The following is an 18,949-nucleotide window of genomic DNA, read 5'->3' as shown; positions in this document are numbered from 1 at the left end:
TAGAAGGGAAATAACAAAATAATAAAAATAAAACATAATAAAACAAAAAATCTCACGACGTTTCAGCCACAACACAAGCAGCCGTCCTTTACCGAAAGAACCAAGAAGATGAATTGTAGCTGCGCTACGATCAGTCTCAAAATTTCGATTTAAAGCTTTCGTGACTGCAGGGTTTCATCTTCTTGGTTCTTTCGGTAAAGTCACGTAGTATTACTTCCAGTCTCAAAATAATAAGGTAATGTATAATTTAGCATTGCATTATCTCTGTGCATTATTTTAGATTTGTCACGTGACACGGTTGTTTTTGGTACGCTTTCCGTTCGATTAATTGCTGCGTTTCATTTTCCTCTTGTCACATTTGGTGACCCAGGTCACCCTTGAGCTCACAACTGGCCAAACAAAATTTCGATTTAAAGCTTTCGTGACTGCAGGGATTCATCTTCTTGGTTCTTTCGTTAAAGTCACATAGAAGGGAAGTAATAAAATAATAAAAATAAAACATAATAAAATAATTCTCACGACGTTTTGGCCACAACGCAAGCAGCCGTCCTCAGGTGAAGAACAGGTCTGTCGAGAAGACAGAGTCTGAATGACAACTCCAGGCTTGAAGCGTCTTTTAAAGCTGGGTTGGAGGGGGGGAAGAGCGCCTTGACCAAATAATTTGCATATCAAGAGGAATTTAGCATATATATAAGCTGGGTTGGAGGTGGAAGAACCAAGAAGATGGCCAAACAAAATCAACTTACCCCCGCACTCCTCCCACGGAGGCCTGGGCGTGGAGCTCCGCCGCAGCTCCTCCACCTCCGCGCTCAGCCCGTCCCTCTGCTGCAGGAGCTGCTCGTGGAGCTCCAGCAGGGAGCCGTGCTCCTGCTGGAGCAGCAGCAGGTCCCTGCCGTGGAGCTCCGCGTGGCGGGCCAGCGCGGCGTGGCTGGCCGCCAGGGCCTCGTGGTCGCGGCGAGGCACCACGTCGGCGTAGTCGGCCCTCGTGCACGTCAGCTCGTCCTGCACGCGCGACAGGTCCTGGCGGGCCACGCGCAGGGCCAGACGCAGGGCCACGGGGTCGGCCCAATCGTCCTCTGGCGGGAGGCGCAGGGGAAGTAGGGGGGTTAGGGTTCATTAGGATAGGAATCATCTTGTTGGTTCTTTCGGTAAAGTCACGTAGAAGGAAAGTAATAAAATAATAAAAATAAAAGATAATAAAGTTATTCTCACGACGTTTCGGCCACAACGCAAGCAGCCGTCCTCAAGTGAAGGATGGCTGATGATCATTTAAGGCCTCGCCTATGACGACTCAGCCTTAAATGAACACCTGTCGCAGTGTGTAAACATGCGGTGCTGAGCACACGACCCTAGAGTCTGCCGTGTCAGCCCCTTTAGGTGCTCGCTCATCGCACTCGCCCCAGAGTGTGTCTGAGGCTATATGGGGGATCTTTGTCTGTGTTTTTGTCACCGTGTGCCTGCAAGCGCTGCGCATTCTCCTGCAGCGCCCTCAGCTCCAGAATCTCGTTGTTGAGGAGTCGCCGAGCGTCGGACTCGTCGCGCCTTCGCTGGTACTCAGCCGACAGCTCCTCCTTCAGACGCTCCACCTGCCAGCCGGGAGAGGGGGAGGCAGGAAGGGAGGGAGGTAGGCAGGGAGGGAGGCAGGGAAGGACAGACCCAGCAGGTGCCATGGGTTGACTGAGATGACTGGCTGATGCACCAGCTGTGCTCCCCACATGGATAGAAAAAACCCGATTTTTCCAGCGGCAGGCATCGGGTTTTTTCTGTAATACAATTAAACCCGATTTCAGGGAATTAAAACCTGGTTTAATGAATACGAAACTCTGATTCAAGGCTTAGGCTGCTTCCTCGTCAGTGCTGCTATCGTACTCGGGGTCGTTGGGCACGGGGTAGTCGTAGAATGCGGCGGGCAGGTTGGTCGTGATGAACACGAGGAGCTTCTCCACAATCGTGGGCGCCAGTAAGTTCCGTAGCTTGGAATGGATGGCGTTGTGCTTGTACCAATCCGGCCGGTCTGCGTCCTCCATGCCGTTCATGAGTTTGCGGAAGGGCGAGCACTTGTTCAGGTGCACCTTGACCGACTCAATCTTCTTGTGATAATTGATGAGCGTCTTGCAGTGCTTGCACATGTTCGACTTGGCCTTGTGCGGCTGGCTGGCCTCGGTGAAGAGCTCCCAAACGTTGGCTGTCTTGCGGCCACGCTTCTTGGGCCGTTGCTTGGGGCCGTCGGCGTCTTCTTCATCATAGTTGTCGATTAACATGAGCTCACGTAGAAGCAAAATAATAAAATAATAAAAATATAACATAATAAAATAATTCTCATGACGTTTCGGCCACAACACAAGCAGCCGTCCTCAGGTGAAAACCAGGTCTGTCGAGGCGACAGCGTCTGAATGAAAGAGCACACGTGCTTGGAGCATATATTTAAGCTGGGTTGGAAGGAGGGGAAAGGGCGCCTTGACAAAATAATTTGCATATCAAGAGGAATTTAGAATATTTATGGGAAATGCAGATGTAATGCGGTTGTAAACGGCCCTTCTGAGGTGCCGTCAGGGGGGGAGGAGTTAGGTCACGTGGGGGTCAGAGGGGTTGAGTATAGAAGGAGGGGAACCGGAAGAGCAAGGAGGGTGACGGGGAACCAGGAACAGAGGAAGGCCACGAAGGGCGAAGCAGGGTGTGGCGAGATCGCCACGAACACGGGGGGAGCGAGGATCGGCACCGTTGGCCAGCGGTGACCGACCCGAAGCAGCGAGGAGGCTGCAGTCAGCAGCGGGGCTGCACAGAGAGAGTGGGCAGCGGGTCTGCATACAGTGACAGCCAGAGGGTCTGCACATAGGGGTAGCAGCGGGAGTCTGCATAGGGGTAGCAGCGAGTCTGCAGGGAGGAGGTTACAGTAGATGAAGCAGAGAGTCAGAGGGGAGAGGAAGCTATAATAGCAGTGAATAGCCGGGGGCTACGAATACAGGAGTTATAACAGAGTGCCGTGTGGGTAAAGACGTGAACCTGAATAAAGACACGAAGACAGAAAGAAGTGTTCGAGTCCTTTTATTACACTGGAGTCAGAAGTGAAACGGCATGGCGAAACAACTGAGGAAGAAGAATATCCCATCTCCGGCGTCGGCTTCATCATCGGACGACGACGATCTTCCTCCTGAGGTCGGCTTCACTTCGGCGGAGGGAGAGATCCGTGAGGGCCCGGGTGTGGAGGAGGTTGCCGCTGCGTCTGACCCATCTGCGTTGAAGGACGAAGATTTAAGATGGACCCGGATGGCGGAGCAACTGGCGACCCTAAAAACCGTCATCACGGAGTTGTGTGACCTTGTCACGCCAAGGGCGGCGTTGGAAGGTGATGGTGGTGATCGGCAGGAGCCCGGGTCGTCTTCGATGGCGCCGCCATCGGCCACGCGGCGTGAAGACGCCATCTTGGGCGTGGCGCACCACGGAAGGCGGGAAGCCGCCATTTTGGGGCCGCCACGAGGATCGTCCGCCATCTTGGCGACACCGCGTTGCGACGCCTTGCTGAACTTGCCGCCGGAAGAGTCGGTGACGGACGGAAGCAGGCCAAGGAGCCGCAGTCGTCACCTTACAACTGTTAAGGAGTTCTCCATCGGGGGCGATTGGAGTGCGTTCGCTTGTCGATTTTTGGCGGCGGTACGAACGGCAAGGTGGACGGACGCCGAGGCGCTGGAGGTGCTTCCGACTCTCCTTGACGATGAGTCTGTTCGTTTTTTTCGCTCTATAAAAGCTGCGAAGAAGAAAACATTGCGTGGAGTGTTCGACGAAATGGCGGACGCGTACGAGCCACCGGATGACGCCCATCGCCGCTTCGTGCAGCGGCAACGCGCACCGGAGGAGTCGCCTGTAGCGTACAGGGGCGCCGTGCTGGAACTCGCGATGGCCGCTTACCCGGACACGGAGCCTGACCTGCTGGAACCTCTCATCTTGGGGAAGATGTTGGAGTTATCCCGGGATCTGGGCATTCCTATGCCGGCGTGCGGTCACGAGAAACTCACGTCCCGGACCGTGGCCAAGTGTTTGGACGCCCAGTTCAATCTCCGCCGCTGGAAACAAGTCACGGCGTGGACGGGCGGTCCTGTCGTCGATGGGGGGGCCGTAGGGTGGGACCCTACAAAGGCCGTGTACGTGCCGGATGCGACCGGCCCAAAGGAGCTGTCGGCCGCCTCCACTCCGTGGCCGGCTCGAAGCGGGCCGGGGCCGCGGGCTCCGCCGCCGGCGCGGCCACGTCGGGACGGGGGGCCTGCTGCGCGCCGACCCGACGTCGACTGTTTCCGCTGCGGCCGTCGGGGCCACTATGCCAGGGACTGCTGGGCCCGGGTTCCGGGGCCACCCCAGCAGGAGGCCTCGATTGCGGACGCCCCAAAGAAAGACCCTCCGGCACAGGCAAGTCGGTGCGCACCAGACACCCGGCAAGGCCTGACACCTCACTCATCGCCGTTGTTGTGCGACGCGGATGTTCTAGAATATGGGAGGCCAGTATCTGCGCCTTGTCGCTCGATAACGCAGTGGCGTAAGTTGGCTCGGCGGGTTGTCGCGGCCGCTACAGGTTCGTCCACTGTACCGGGGTCGATCCAAGGGGTGGACGTGCGTATTTTGGTGGATTCCGGGGCGTCCGCGACCATTATTTCGGATGTCATATTCCATCTTTTGAACATCCCACCGGGGGCCGTGAGGCCGGCTTACGCTTCCTGCATCGCTGCGAACGGGGGTAGTATGGGCATCGTGGGACAGGTGGACGCTAATATTTCTATCGGGGGGGTCTCGGCCTCGGGCGTTGTGTTAATTTCGAGGTCCCTGGCGGTTCCTTGCTTGTTGGGCACGGATTTTTTGGCTAAGATGCCCATTCTAATTAGAATCAATGAAAATTGCATTGAACTACCAGGGGGCCGCAAATTGGCGTTTTTACAGTCCACCTGGGGGCGACCGGCTCCGGTTGCCCAGGTGCAGGCGTTATCGGAAGTTTCAGTTGATATTCCACCTGGCTCGCAGATGCTCATTCCCCTACGATACCGGAAGCCGGTTCCGGGTCGGCAGGGTGCTTGTGGAATTTTGCTGTCGCCGTCCGCCGCTGTTACGGGCGGATTGGCACTGGTGGGGGCGCAAACCATTGTCCGTCCGGATCAACGCCCGTTTTTGCAGGTGTTAAATGCGAGTTCTGAAAGCGTGTGTGTGCCGGCTGGTACCGTTGTGGCACACGCCACTACGGCGTTTACGGCTCAGAGTGACATTCCGGACGGGGGGCTGGTGGGTGGTGTTTCACACGACGGAGGGGTGGACGATCGTTGGATCGCCGAACTATGTGCGGAAAATTCGGCCCTTTCCGCTGAGCAGCGTTGTGCGATTCATAAATTATTAGCGAGCTATTCCGATGTGTTTAGCTCGGACGATTTGGACTTGGGACGCACCTCGCTGCTCTCTCATCACATCGAAACGGGGGACGCGGCCCCTATCCGCTTGAACTCGCGTCGGATGAGTCCGGCTGAGCGTGAGCACGTTCGAGGGGCAGTGGAAGACATGTTGAAAGCGGATATTATATCTCCGTCTAATAGCCCGTGGGGCGCGCCTGTCGTGTTGGTTAAAAAGAAAGATGGTAAATTACGATTTTGTGTGGATTTTCGGAAGTTAAATAAAGTGTCGGTGGCAGATGCGTATCCCCTGCCGCGTATGGACGATTCTCTCGACGCCTTGTCAGGGGCTAAGTTTTTTTCAACGCTAGATCTCTCTTCTGGCTTCTGGCAGCTTCCCCTTGACGAGCCCTCGCGGGAAAAGACAGCGTTCCGTACGCCGCAGGGGTTGTTCCAATTTAACTGTCTGCCGATGGGGTTGAATGCAGCCCCTGCCACCTTTCAGAGATTGATGGAGTTGGTATTGACGGGGTTGCAGTGGGAGACATGTCTCATTTATTTAGATGATATTATTGTCTTCAGCCGCACATTTGATGAGCATTTATTGCGGTTGGAGGCCGTTTTTGCCAGAATGCGTTCTGCTAATTTGAAATTCAAGCCTAAGAAATGTCATCTACTGCAACGTTCCGTTCGATACTTGGGACATATTGTTAGTGCGGACGGGGTGGCCACGGATCCAGAGAAAACTGCGTGTGTCCGGGATTGGGCAACCCCCGCCACGGTGGGTGATGTGCGTCGGTTTTTGGGGTTCGCCTCATATTACCGGAGGTTTGTTCCGAATTTCGCTACTATCGCCAGGCCTTTGCATCTCCTTACTGGGAAGGGGCACAAATTTGTGTGGGGACCGCCGGAGGAGGCGGCGTTTCGGAGCCTGCGCGATCTACTGGCTACTGCGCCGACGTTGGATTATCCGGATTTTGAACATCCCTTCATTCTGGATACTGATGCGAGTGACACCGGGATTGGGGCGGTGTTGTCCCAGTCAAAAGGTGGTGTTGAGCGTGTGGTGGCGTACGGGAGTCGGGTTTTGTCTCCCGCGGAAACTCGTTACTGCGTCACTCGCAGGGAACTTTTGGCTATTGTGTATTTTCTCCGCCAATTTCGACCGTATCTGTACGGTCGGTCGTTTATTGTCCGAACGGACCATGCGGCCTTGCAGTACGCTCTTAAGATGGACCAGCCATCCGGACAATTGGCGAGATGGCTGGACACGTTGCAAGAATTCTCCTTCCAAATTCACCATCGGAAGGGTGTGCGTCACGCTAACGCGGACGCACTGTCCAGGTTGCCGCAACAATCCCCTTGTGCGTGTGCGTCGGGGACGCATAGGTGTGGACCGGCTCAGCCCCCCCCTCAGCCTGTCGCGCGGGCAGTGGATGTTCTCGAACCTCCGCTTACACCGGGACCGGTTGAAGGGGGACCGGCTGACGGGATTTTGCGTCTTCCAAGGTCTGTGTGGATTCGGGAGCAAATGTTGGACGATTCTTTGGTGTCGTTACGGAAACGAACGGAGAGGGCGGGTAAGGAAGTCGGTGCGGGTGGTAATTCGGAAACTGCTCTCCGAGATGGGTTACTGATGTGGAGGGAAGGGATACAGGAACACTGGCGTCTCGTTGTGCCCGCGTCATTGCGCTATGAGCTGATTAGATCTTTGCACTGTGACACGCTTTTACACCTGGGGGTGCAGAAAACCCTATTGACGCTGCAACGAGACTATTATTGGCACGGCATGACGACGGATGTCGTCGGTCACGTTCGCGCGTGTCCCGATTGTGCCCGCCGTAAGCCGCCTAAACATCCATATGTTCCGCCGATACAATCGATTAAAGTATCTCGGGTTAATGAGCTGGTGGCGTTAGATATTTTGGGACCCTTTCCGCCATCAGCTAAAGGGAATAAGTATTTACTGGTGGGGGTGGAGTACCTCTCTCGCTGGCCGATGGCCTGGCCCTTGCCTGACCAGTCAGCGGCGTCTATCACTGACGCCTTTCTATTTGGGTATGTAATGGACAAAGGGGCTCCGGAGAGGCTCCTTACGGATCAGGGACGTAACTTTTCGTCTAAATTGTTGGGGGAGGTGTGTGCGGCTCTTGGAACTAAAAAGATACGGACGTCCCCCTACCACCCGCAAACGGATGGTATGGTGGAACGGTTGAATCGGACTCTGTCCGCCATGCTGTGCCATACAGTCGGGGAAAACCAATCTGATTGGGATTTGCATATCCCTGGGGTGCTTTCGGCGTATCGCATGACGCCGCACGCGGCTACTGGATACTCGCCGTTTTTCCTTATGTACGGCCGTGAGAACGTGCCGCCGATTCATGACCAGTTGGGAACCGGTGCGAGGGGGCCTGTTAAGCCTCTTCCTGAGTATATTAAGGACAACGTTCGGCGTGTCGCTGAGGCGAGGGAAAATGCCCGCATGGCTACTGCCAAGGCTCAGGCCAGGAATGAGCGGTGTGCCCGACGTTCAAAGGGGGAGTGTCCCTGGAAAAAGGGGGACCTGGCCTGGCTTCATTGCCCACAGGTGCGGCCAGGTACATCTCCTAAATTACATCGACCTTGGCAGGGTCCGGTCCGCCTCATTGAGGTTCCCAACCCACAGTCGGCGCGTGTTCAGGTTGGTGCACGGCGTTGGTTCGTGCACACGTCCCGGTTGAAGCCATACATTGCCCCACGGCCGGATGCGTCATCTCCCGAAGTTGCCTTGCCGGGGTCTGTTGCTGCCGACTCGCCCTTGCCTGTGTCTGCTGACCTTGCGAGAGCGCCTGTCGTACCCTTCACAGACAAGCCGGCCGTGACACCGCAGGGAGGAGGACCTTCCGCTTGTGGGACGCCGACCGGAGCCGCAGAACCCACGGGACCTGCAGCTCTTCCTATCCCTCCGCGGACGCGAGTACGGGATGTTTCTGGACGCGAGCGGGACAGTGGCGGGCCTCCAATGGCGACGGAAGAACTTGCGCCCGTCGCCCCTAAAACCCTTCCACGTTCCCGCTCGGCGGGTGGGCCGCCGACCGTCCGGGACGGCCCGGCTACCCGTACTCGCTCGAAATCCCTCACGTTTCGTTAGATTGTGTTGTGTTGTGTTATTGTTATAATGTCTTCAATGCTTCGTGTCTTTTTGCGTGTTGGCCCTTTACACCCGCATTGCTTTTCAGGTTGCAATTCAGCCGAGGTCGGCTGGATTTTCTTTAGGGGGGAGGGTGATGTAATGCGGTTGTAAACGGCCCTTCTGAGGTGCCGTCAGGGGGGGAGGAGTTAGGTCACGTGGGGGTCAGAGGGGTTGAGTATAGAAGGAGGGGAACCGGAAGAGCAAGGAGGGTGACGGGGAACCAGGAACAGAGGAAGGCCACGAAGGGCGAAGCAGGGTGTGGCGAGATCGCCACGAACACGGGGGGAGCGAGGATCGGCACCGTTGGCCAGCGGTGACCGACCCGAAGCAGCGAGGAGGCTGCAGTCAGCAGCGGGGCTGCACAGAGAGAGTGGGCAGCGGGTCTGCATACAGTGACAGCCAGAGGGTCTGCACATAGGGGTAGCAGCGGGAGTCTGCATAGGGGTAGCAGCGAGTCTGCAGGGAGGAGGTTACAGTAGATGAAGCAGAGAGTCAGAGGGGAGAGGAAGCTATAATAGCAGTGAATAGCCGGGGGCTACGAATACAGGAGTTATAACAGAGTGCCGTGTGGGTAAAGACGTGAACCTGAATAAAGACACGAAGACAGAAAGAAGTGTTCGAGTCCTTTTATTACACAGGTATGTGATTAGTACTACTTATGCCCGTGCATTGTGCAGGATTAGCAGCATCAAAGGGAGGGGATAGGGGTAGCATTAATAAAGGGAAGGAATGTTAATAGTATGTAGCTGCAGTAACTAAAACCACCACGTAAACAACTAAAGTATAAACTACATAATATCATCAGTATACTAAATATACTCTACAATAAGCTGAGTTACTAACAGTAAGTAATACATTACAATTCTACGTCGTAAAAAATATAATATGCTTCCATCTAAACTTTATTCTCTTGCAGTCACGAAAGCTTTAAATCGAAATTCAACATGAGCTCGTCGCCACCAGAGACGGGCAACACGGCGCTGCTATCATCATCAACGACGGGGCTGAGAGCTGTGCGGGCGCCGCTGTTGGACATCGTCGTTGTTGGAAAATGGAAATCACTCAATAAGAAATTGGCGTCAATTGCGCAAATGGGCGGAAGCAGGCGCGGTGTCCGGCGGGCCGCTGGCAAAGTGCAGTTCTGCAATTAGAACCAATTAAACCGGATTTCTCCCAATCTCAGACGATCGGGTTAAATATAAAAAGACAATTAAACCCAATTGTAAAAAACCCGACTGTGCCACCCTTGGCTCCCCACTGTGCTAACTCACACCGGCACTCCACTCATTGCTGTTCGCAGCATTCCTCTTCCCTCTGCCAACGAAGAGGGGCTGTAATCGAGAACGAACGGCTGGAGATGTAAACGAGAGAGCAGAGGGATCTACGGGGACGTGCGTGTGAATGAAACGCGCGCATGACGCCGGGAGAGAGGGACGAAGAGCGCACGTGCGAACGCCGGTACCTGCAGCCGTGTCGCGTCCGTGCGCCCGCTCTCCTCCTGGAGGCGTCGCAACAGCTCGCGGTTGTCCCGGCGTAGCCGTGCGGCTGCGTCGCTCTCCTCCCGGTGCGCGTCCACCCCCTCAGTCGCCCGCCGCTCGCTCTCCGCCACGAGCAGCCCCCGCAGCGGCTCCAGCTGGGCCACGCGGCCCCGCAGTTGGCCTGGCGGCGGTGGTGGCGGCACGGAGAGAGGGGGACGCGTGGGTTCTTTCGCGATGTCATTGCGATTGTTATCGTGACATTGCGACGGTTGTTTAGCCAGCAAAGCTTCGCTGAGCCTCGAGACTATGTTTTCAGGAGGTTGCTGCCAATTTTTCACAGGGGGAGATGTCGCGAGTGTGTAATTGCAATGGAGTCGTTTGCGGTGGCGTTTTTTTCGAATTTGAACCACAAAGCTGGCACACATCTTTAATACTATGAAACCTCCTTTACCAGTTGCAAAATATAGTGATAGGTTTTTACCCTTGAAACTGGTACAAAAACTGACACCTTTATACAAGGCATCATGTTTGCAATAACCACAACACAAACAGTCAAATTGCAAACAAAACATTATCAGAGTTGTTTATTTTAGTTTGCAATTTGAGTGCTTGTGCTGTGGTTATTGCAAACATGATGCCTTGTATAAAGGTGTCAGTTTTTGTACCAGTTTAAAGGGTAAAAACCTATCACTACACATCTTTAATGTCCACTTTGAAGAAGACGGCACATAGGTGTACGGTGAATACATCTGCGGTATTTGACTCCACGGACCTCTGCAATGAGCGGCCAACGAGCTTTCGCTAAGCACAGATTCCAAGTAGAAAATCACGCGTGTGCACATACACGCGTGTGTGTGCACATACACACACACGCATATTTGTGTGTGTGGGGAGCAGTGGTGCAGCGTTTAGCGCACGGCGCTACAAACCCGGTGACCCGAGTCCGGTTCCCGCTCACAATCAACACCAGGGAGGATTATCTGAGTCCTGGGCCTCCCCTAGGTCGACTCGGCCTCAAATGAATAGAGTACCTGGTGCGATGGGTAAATACTGCCACCAGGGAGACAAAGGCAGCCTAGCGTGGCACTGGCCACCCACCCTCTCATGTGCCGTGTCGGCCATCATAAGTGCACGCTCAACAGCACTTGCCCCAACAGTCTGTTCAGGCTATACGGGGGATCTTTGTCTATGCTGGACATCGCGACTACTCCGTACCTAACGTGGCTTCGTATTCGCACTTGATCGCTGCCAGCAGTGGCTTGTAGGTTGTGAAGTTTTCGATGATGCAATTGAACGCCTCTCGAAAGGCCTGCAAACGATCGTACAGGAGACACCAACTTTACTGTCACACTGCCGGCAAGATTAGCATGGTTGGCTACGTACTGTGTAAAATAAGTTCAATATAGTACAACATTTTGTTTTAAAGCTTTCGTGACTGCAGGGATTCATATGCTTGGTTCTTTCGGTAAAGTCACGTAGAAGAGAAACAATAAAATAATAAAAATATAAAACAATTAAATTCTCACAACGTTTCGATTGCAACACAAGCAAGCAATCATCATCAGGTGTGAAAACCACAGCAAGAAAATTTCCAAATTTCAAATTTTATTGCTGTGGTTTTCACACCTGATGATGATTGCTTGTGTTGCAATCGAAACGTCGTGAGAATTTTATTGTTTTATATTTTTATTATTTTATTGTTCCCCTTCTACGTGACTTTACCGAAAGAACCAAGAATATACATACAACAATACAACTGTATCAGCATAACTACTGTAATAACATTCATTGATGAACAAAGATTAACTAATAGCAAGATTGCGAGGTGCCTGAAAGAGCAATAGAGTAAGTTGCTGATGGAATTACTCAATGAATTAATTACTGATGCCTCGGTGACTGAATTGAAGGATGAATTAATTGATAAATGAGTGGCTGGGTAATTAACTAGATGGGTGAATAAATGACCAAGTGGATGACTAGATGCACGAATGACTGATTGAATGGATGATTTCGTGAATGACTGCAAGACTGGATGCCTGGATGACTTCATGACCAGATGAATGAATGAATGATTGAGTGATTGAGTTGGTGAATTAATAAATGGATGACTTAATTTAATGAAAGACTGAATGGGTGATTGGACGACTGCATGGCAAGGTTGCGAAATGAGTGAATGGATTATACAATTGGAGTGGTATACAATACCTGGAGTCTAACCTCCTGTGCAGCCAAATCCAGGTTCTGTGAGTCTGGGTTCAATGATCTGAGTGTTCCCAGCTCCTGTAAGATTATCATTCGCAAACATACAAATGCGAAATTACATTAATTATTCACAGTAGTTATTGCCATTAGCCCACGTCTGTGTTTGTATTGTCACTGGGTAACTAACTGATCGGATGAATGACCTTCCCATGGAACCACCCACCTACCTACCTAACCATTCATCGACCCACCCTCCTACGATCGTGCCTATCCAACCACTCACCTACCAATATTACCTACCCACCTGCCCATCCACCCTCCCACCCAGTGATTAGGTGGGTGGGTGAGTTGGTTGGTGAGTAAGTGGATGAGTGAGTGCGTTGTTGTGACCTGCAATGTCGCAGGTTCGACCCTGACGCCTGCATATTTGGAGTTTGCGTGTTCTCCCCGTGCTCGCATGGATTTTTCTCTGGGTCAAACCGGTTTTTCCCTCCACATTTTAGAAACACGTGTTTACAGTATTTTGCTGCAACTACAAATTTCCACTTGCTAAGTCACTTCGTTGGGCTATCATTTGTGGCCAGGTCGCTTCTGAAAAAGAGCTATATAGCTCAATGGGCCTTGCGTAATAAAATAAATAGCTTAGTTTTAGTTTCCTTAATGTGATGGTTGAACAGTTTGGATGATACAAAACGATGTGGCCACTGTTTCTGCACAGCGTCTTGAGACAATAATAAACACATTCCTGCGGAGGTAGCTGGTAGGAACGTTGGGTTGCTCGGTCAATGGCCAGGGTCAACGACGGCGTGGTGTATTCCGCAAATATGCCCGACTGTGAGGGCGGGCACAAGCCGGCATGAGTAAGTTAAACATTGAGTTTTATAAGGGCACCACGGGGTGACCATTCCCTCCCCACCCAGCCCCACCCTCCCACCCCCCACCCAGCCCCACCCAGCCCCACCCAGCCCCTCCCCACCTAGCCCCTCCCCACCCTCCCCACCCAGCCCCTCCCCACCCTCCCCTCCCCACCCAGCCCCTCCCTCCCCACCCAGCCCCTCCCTGCACGATGGACGGACGGACGGACACAATAATCCCCTATGGGCTGGTGCAACCAGTGGGTTCCTACCAGTATAATTTGTTATTGATAGAGCTCCCTTCATGTCAGGAGGTCATGGGTTCGATCCCGACCCTGACGCCTGTATATTTGCAGTTTGCACGTTCTCCCCGTGGTCACGTGAATATTTTCCCCCACGGGGTTCCTCCGTTTGTTTTCCCCTCCACATTGAGAAACAAACGTGCATTTAGAGTATCCGTCTGCGATACATTTTCCCCGCAATAAGCCACTTGCTGGGCAGTTAACCCGCGCAGGGGAACTGTGCGTGGACCAGGAGGGAATGAAAGCCCTCGCGGTCAGCTCTCGAAACGTCCGCAGAAGAGACTACGACGGGTCGGAGAAGAGACTTCGAACGGCTGGCGGAGAGGTCCCCTCTTGCTCGCCACCACGGCCACCCACCTGCCTGAGGCCGGCCTCCAACTGCTGCAGGAAGCGTGGCTTTGCAGTGGGGCGCGAGGCCGGCGGGTAGGGGGTCCCTTGAGGCCTGCGGAGGCCCCGGGAACACTCGGAGGGGCCCGGTGCCTGGGGCGAAACGGCCAGAGGGCCCGCTGGCCACACGGACAGCTGAGCGGAGCCCACCAGTGGCTGTGGTGGAGAATGATTCACTGGTCAACAACAAAAAACACATTTTTTCTGGCTTGGACTTTTGCAGCTGTTTTAGACTAATTTCAGGGTGCTGATTTCCAAATCTGACCAACTGCCAAATCGCTGTCCGTGGTGCTGACGTTAAGAAAAAAAACGCCACTTGCTGTGGATTTCACACCTGATGATGATTGCTTGTTGCAGTCGAAACGTAGTGAGAATTTTATTGCTTTATATTTTTTATTATTGTATTGTTTCCCTTCTACGTGACTTTACCGAAAGAACCAAGAATATGAATCCCTGCAGTCACGAAAGCTTTAAATCACAATCTTAACACCTGTTTTGTTGCCAGAAAAAAGGGGAAAAAACCTATTATCAAGCAGCGAGTAATCAACCTCAAACTAGCACAGTCGTAGAGTACAATATTTAGTCGAGTATAGTCATAAAACGGAATTAATGGACTTAACCTTTATCCGTCCCGAGACGTGTGAAAGTTGCAGGGTGGGTGTCCCTTTCACCTCAAGTGGCTCAGCGTTAATTTTATTCAGAGAGGTGTAGTAGCGCCGTTGTTTTTAACGACATTGTTACTCACCGCAGAGAACTCTAGCGACACGACCGCCGCACTCTACGATGGCTGACGCCAACACCGTGCCACACGCCCTCCCGCGTGGCCTTGTGGGAGCCTCGATACCGATAACGTTTTTTTTCTCTTCTTGGTTCTTTCGGTAAAGTCACGTAGAAGGGAAATAATAAAATAATAAAAATAACACATAATAAAATAATTCTCACGACGTTTCGGCCACAACGCAAGCAGCCGTCCTCAGGTGAAGAACGGGTCTGTCGGGAAGACAGCGTCTGAATGAACACCACCAAGCTGCTTGCGTTGTGGCCGAAACGTCGTGAGAATTATTTTATTATGTGTTATTTTTATTATTTTATTATTTCCCTTCTACGTGACTTTACCGAAAGAACCAAGAAGATGAATCCCTGCAGTCACGAAAGGTTTAAATTGAACGTTATTTTATTTTAGTTTTTCTTCCAGTTTCATTTTGATGATGTACACGTACGTCATTGGAACGGACTTGGATGAAAAAACTGACGACGTCCACGAACAATTACGTCATCGGAACGGGTTAATTGCATGCTCATCCCAAATCCTACTGACCTCGATGAAGTCTTTTGGAGGCAGCTGATGAGACACTGCACCCGAAAGCTGGTAGCAATTCAACGGCTTCACACCACTAAACACACGCGTGCATTCACAATCAGAATAATAATATTTATACCGGTGGAATCCCATGAGCTGTAAAGATCTTTTTTAAAAGATGTCCAGTAGGGGCATGGGGTCAGAACGTTATGACAACAAACACAATACACAAACACACACAGACACCGGTTTCACACAGTAAAAACGTAAAGGTGCCGCCCTGCAACTGGGCTCCCAGAATGTACAAAGTCGCTATGGAACACCGAGATGGAATAATGATGCTATCATCATCTTTCGGTAAAGTCACGTATAAGGGAAATAATAAAATAATAAAAATAAAACATAATAAAATACAATTCTCACGACGTTTCGGCCACAACGCAAGCAGCCGTCCTCAGGTGAAGAACAGGGCTGTCGGAAAGACAGCTTTCCCACCTGATGACGGACGCTTGTGTTGCGCCCGAAACGTCGTGATTTATTTTATTTTATACCCACGTGACTTTACCGAAAGAACCAAAGAGTATGGATTCCTGCTGTCACGATAGCTTCAAATCAAGATTTTAAAACATGTGTTTGTCTATTTGTTTGTGTTTCTCCCTTGTGATGGGACTTTGTAGGATGAACTTTGAGATTGATAAGGGCACGGGGTGACCAATACGGTCTTAAATTGGTCTGTAATAAGATAAGGTTACTCATTAGGGGTTGACAGGTATGTAGTAGTGTAGTGTATAGTGTAGTATATAGCAGTTTACAGTGTAGTGTATAGTAGTGTAATGTATAGTAGGGTAGTGTATAGTGTAGTATATAGTGTAGTGTATAGTGTAATGTATAGTAGAGTAGTGTATAGTGTAGTGTATAGTAGTGTATAGTGTAATGTATAGTAGAGTAGTGTATAGTGTAGTGTATAGTAGTGTATAGCAGGGTAGTGTATAGTGTAATGTATAGTAGAGTAGTGTATAGTGTAGTGTATAGTGTAATGTATAGTAGTGTATAGTGTAATGTATAGTAGTGTATAGTGTAGTGTATAGTGTAGTGTATAGTGTAGTGTATAGTGTAATGTATAGTAGTGTATAGTGTAGTGTATAGTGTCATGTATAGTAGAGTAGTGTGTAGTAGCATACGCGGCAACCCACACGGTTTTGCTGTATGCTTGTACAAGGGAAATTCAGTGTTTCAGGTCCATACGGCGTACAGCGATTTCAATACAGGCAAAAAAACAACATTTGTGTCTATTTTTGTGTTTCTCCCTTTTACTGGGACTTTGTAAGATGAACTTTGAGATGTATAAGGGCACGGGGTGACCAATACGGTCTTAAATTGGTCTGTAATAAGGTAAGGGCACTGATAAGGCGTTGACAGGTTTGTTACGATGAATAACAATTTATCTTCTTGGTTCTTTCGGAGACGCTGTCTCCCCGACAGACCTGTTCTTCACCTGAGGACGGCTGCTTGCGTTGTGGCCGAAACGTCGTGAGAATTATTTTATAATGTTTTATTTTATTATTTTATTATTTCCATTCTACGTGACTTTACCGAAAGAACCAAGAAGATGAATCCCTGCAGTCACGAAAGCTTTAAATCGAAAGAATAACAATTTGTCGCGCGAAATCCTGCGTGTTATTCATGGATGCATTTTGAAACGCGGAATTCGTTGAAGACGTCAAGGAGAGTTTATATAGAGGGTGGTGGAGGTGGTGGGGGTCAGTGTGACGTTCACTATCGGAACATTTGATTTTTTTTAACTTTATTTTTTAACTTAATATTTTTACTGAATCTTTTTTTACGTATACAAATTTTTAATTAATATTTTTCTTAATCTTTTTTTTTACTTATTCATCTTTTTCTGACTTACTCTTTTTTTTACTTCTTCATATTTTTCTAACTTAATCACTTTTTTTTTAACTTCATTGTCCCAATATAATTGTGGGGTGAGGTGAGGATGCCTCACCTGGGGATCGATGTCCCGCGACCGCCGGGCATGGCAACTTGCGTCACCCCGCACACAACGAGCTCACGTTGATATGAGACAATAACAACAACAACAGCAACACATCCAATGATTGTGGTAAATAAAAATCGCTTTGAAAATCGATTAGACTACACCCGCTATACAGTCCACGTCAACAACGACTGTTTACGCCGGTTGCTAGGGTTACCAGTTTGCATCGTTGCTATGGTTACCGTTTGAAAGGACCCCCAGAGTGGGGTGTCTATTTTATTGCCAGTTGAATTCGGTCAATAAGGGTGACATTTGTGTCAAATAAATTCTGTTAAAATTTTATTTTGCAGTAAAAAAAAAACATCTGCTCGTTTGCTACGTTTTAAAAAGTACGCAGAGTATGCCCGGCGCTTCGTGCGTGAGTTAACGCAATTTAATTCACACAGGCAGTACAAAGGGCAGCTACCACGGATTGGTACAAGGCGGAGTGGACATGCACCGCCTGTTGCAAGGCGCTTATGGGGCCGTCCATAAATGACGTCACGCACCTGGGGGGGGTGTTTGATAAATGTGACGTCACATCAAAATGCGCAACTTTAAATAAATATAGAATTATATTCTTGGTTCTTTCGGTAAAGTCACGTAGAAGGGAAATAATAAAAAATATATTAATATAAATAAATAAAAATTCTCACGACGTTTCGACTGCAACACAAGCAATCATCATCAGGTGTGAACCAAGAATATGCATCCCTGCAGTCACGAAAGCTTTAAATAAAAAATATAGAATTGTTATAACAACACTAATTGTTATAACAACACTCCTACAACATCAGAGTGCAGCGCCACATTAGCTACGCACTACAATGACAATAGTTTAAAGCGATTTGAAGCATTTTTATTTTTAAAATTTAAATATAGTTTTTTTTTTTGGGGGGGGGGGCAGAGCTTTGTGACGTCATATTTGAGGGGGGGGTCTGACTTTTTGTGACGCCGTGTGACGAGAGGGGAGGGGTCAAAAATCGTCCAAAATCACGTGACGTCATTTATGGACGACGGCCCCTAAGCATGCACCTCAACCACATCAATTCCATACACCCATATTCTTAGGTTTTTTCGGTAAAGTCACGTAGGTAAAACATTTTAATTAATAAAAGTAAAATAAAAATAAAATAAAAATCACGACGTTTCGGAGGCAACACAAGCTTCCGTCTTCCCGGTGGACGGATCCACCTGAAGACGGAAGCTTGTGTTGCCTCCGAAACGTCGTGATTTTTATTTTTTTATTTTTTATTAATTTTAATTTCATTTTTTACCTACGTGACTTTACCGAAAGAACTAAGAGTATGTCGTCATTGTCGTTGCGGTGACTTGGCGTGGCCAGCCACGCCAAGTTAAAAAAATGAAATTAAAATTAATACAAAATAAAAAATAAAAATCACGACGTTTCGGAGGCAACACAAGCTTCCGTCTTCAGGTGAAACTGTCACAGCAAGACGGAAGCTTGTGTTGCCTCCGAAACGTCGTGATTTTTTTATATTAATTTGAATTAAATTTTTTTACCTACGTGACTTTACCGAAAAAACCTAAGAATATGAATCTTTGCAGTCACGAAAGCTTCAAATCTAGAATCCATACACCCAGCCATCAAATTCAGCATGGAGGTAGAAATGGATGGCACGCTACCTTTCTTGGATGTCCTCATCAAAAAGAGACCAGGTGGCTCAATGAGCCATTCTGTCTACAGGAAAGTAACCCATGCTGACGCCTCCTGATGCCTGCTGCTGTATATTTGGAGTTTGCGTCTCTCTCTCATCATCATCACGGTGGCTAGGAGATGTTAACTACCTCGCCTGGTGTACAGGAGGTCGTGGGTTCGATCCCGACCCTGA

The 18,949-nt window shown here is 50.1% G+C and overlaps 1 protein-coding gene across 1 annotated transcript in view; it reads right to left on the bottom strand.

The window, feature by feature from the left end:
- LOC133357905 (translin-associated factor X-interacting protein 1-like) overlaps nt 1-17,272 on the bottom strand; it is a 29,841-nt gene extending 12,569 nt beyond the window's left edge. Inside the window, exons 1-8 of the mRNA XM_061576079.1 lie at nt 17,067-17,272; nt 15,077-15,152; nt 13,729-13,914; nt 12,219-12,293; nt 11,229-11,322; nt 9,998-10,194; nt 1,451-1,586; nt 747-1,076 (exon numbers count right to left, since the gene is read on the bottom strand). Coding sequence (XP_061432063.1) covers nt 747-1,076; nt 1,451-1,586; nt 9,998-10,194; nt 11,229-11,322; nt 12,219-12,293; nt 13,729-13,914; nt 15,077-15,152; nt 17,067-17,098 — 1,126 coding nt within the window. The 5' untranslated portion in view covers nt 17,099-17,272. The remainder of the gene's footprint in view (nt 1-746; nt 1,077-1,450; nt 1,587-9,997; nt 10,195-11,228; nt 11,323-12,218; nt 12,294-13,728; nt 13,915-15,076; nt 15,153-17,066) is intronic.
- Between the last annotated feature and the right edge of the window lie 1,677 nt (nt 17,273-18,949).

This window comes from Lethenteron reissneri, chromosome 60, assembly GCF_015708825.2.
Source record: "Lethenteron reissneri isolate LAM-NWPU_2019-01 chromosome 60, ASM1570882v1, whole genome shotgun sequence".
Classification (NCBI taxonomy): Eukaryota; Metazoa; Chordata; class Hyperoartia; order Petromyzontiformes; family Petromyzontidae; genus Lethenteron; species Lethenteron reissneri.
The sequence above is the reverse complement of the archived record's forward strand: the minus strand, read 5'-3'. Positions and strand labels throughout refer to the sequence as shown.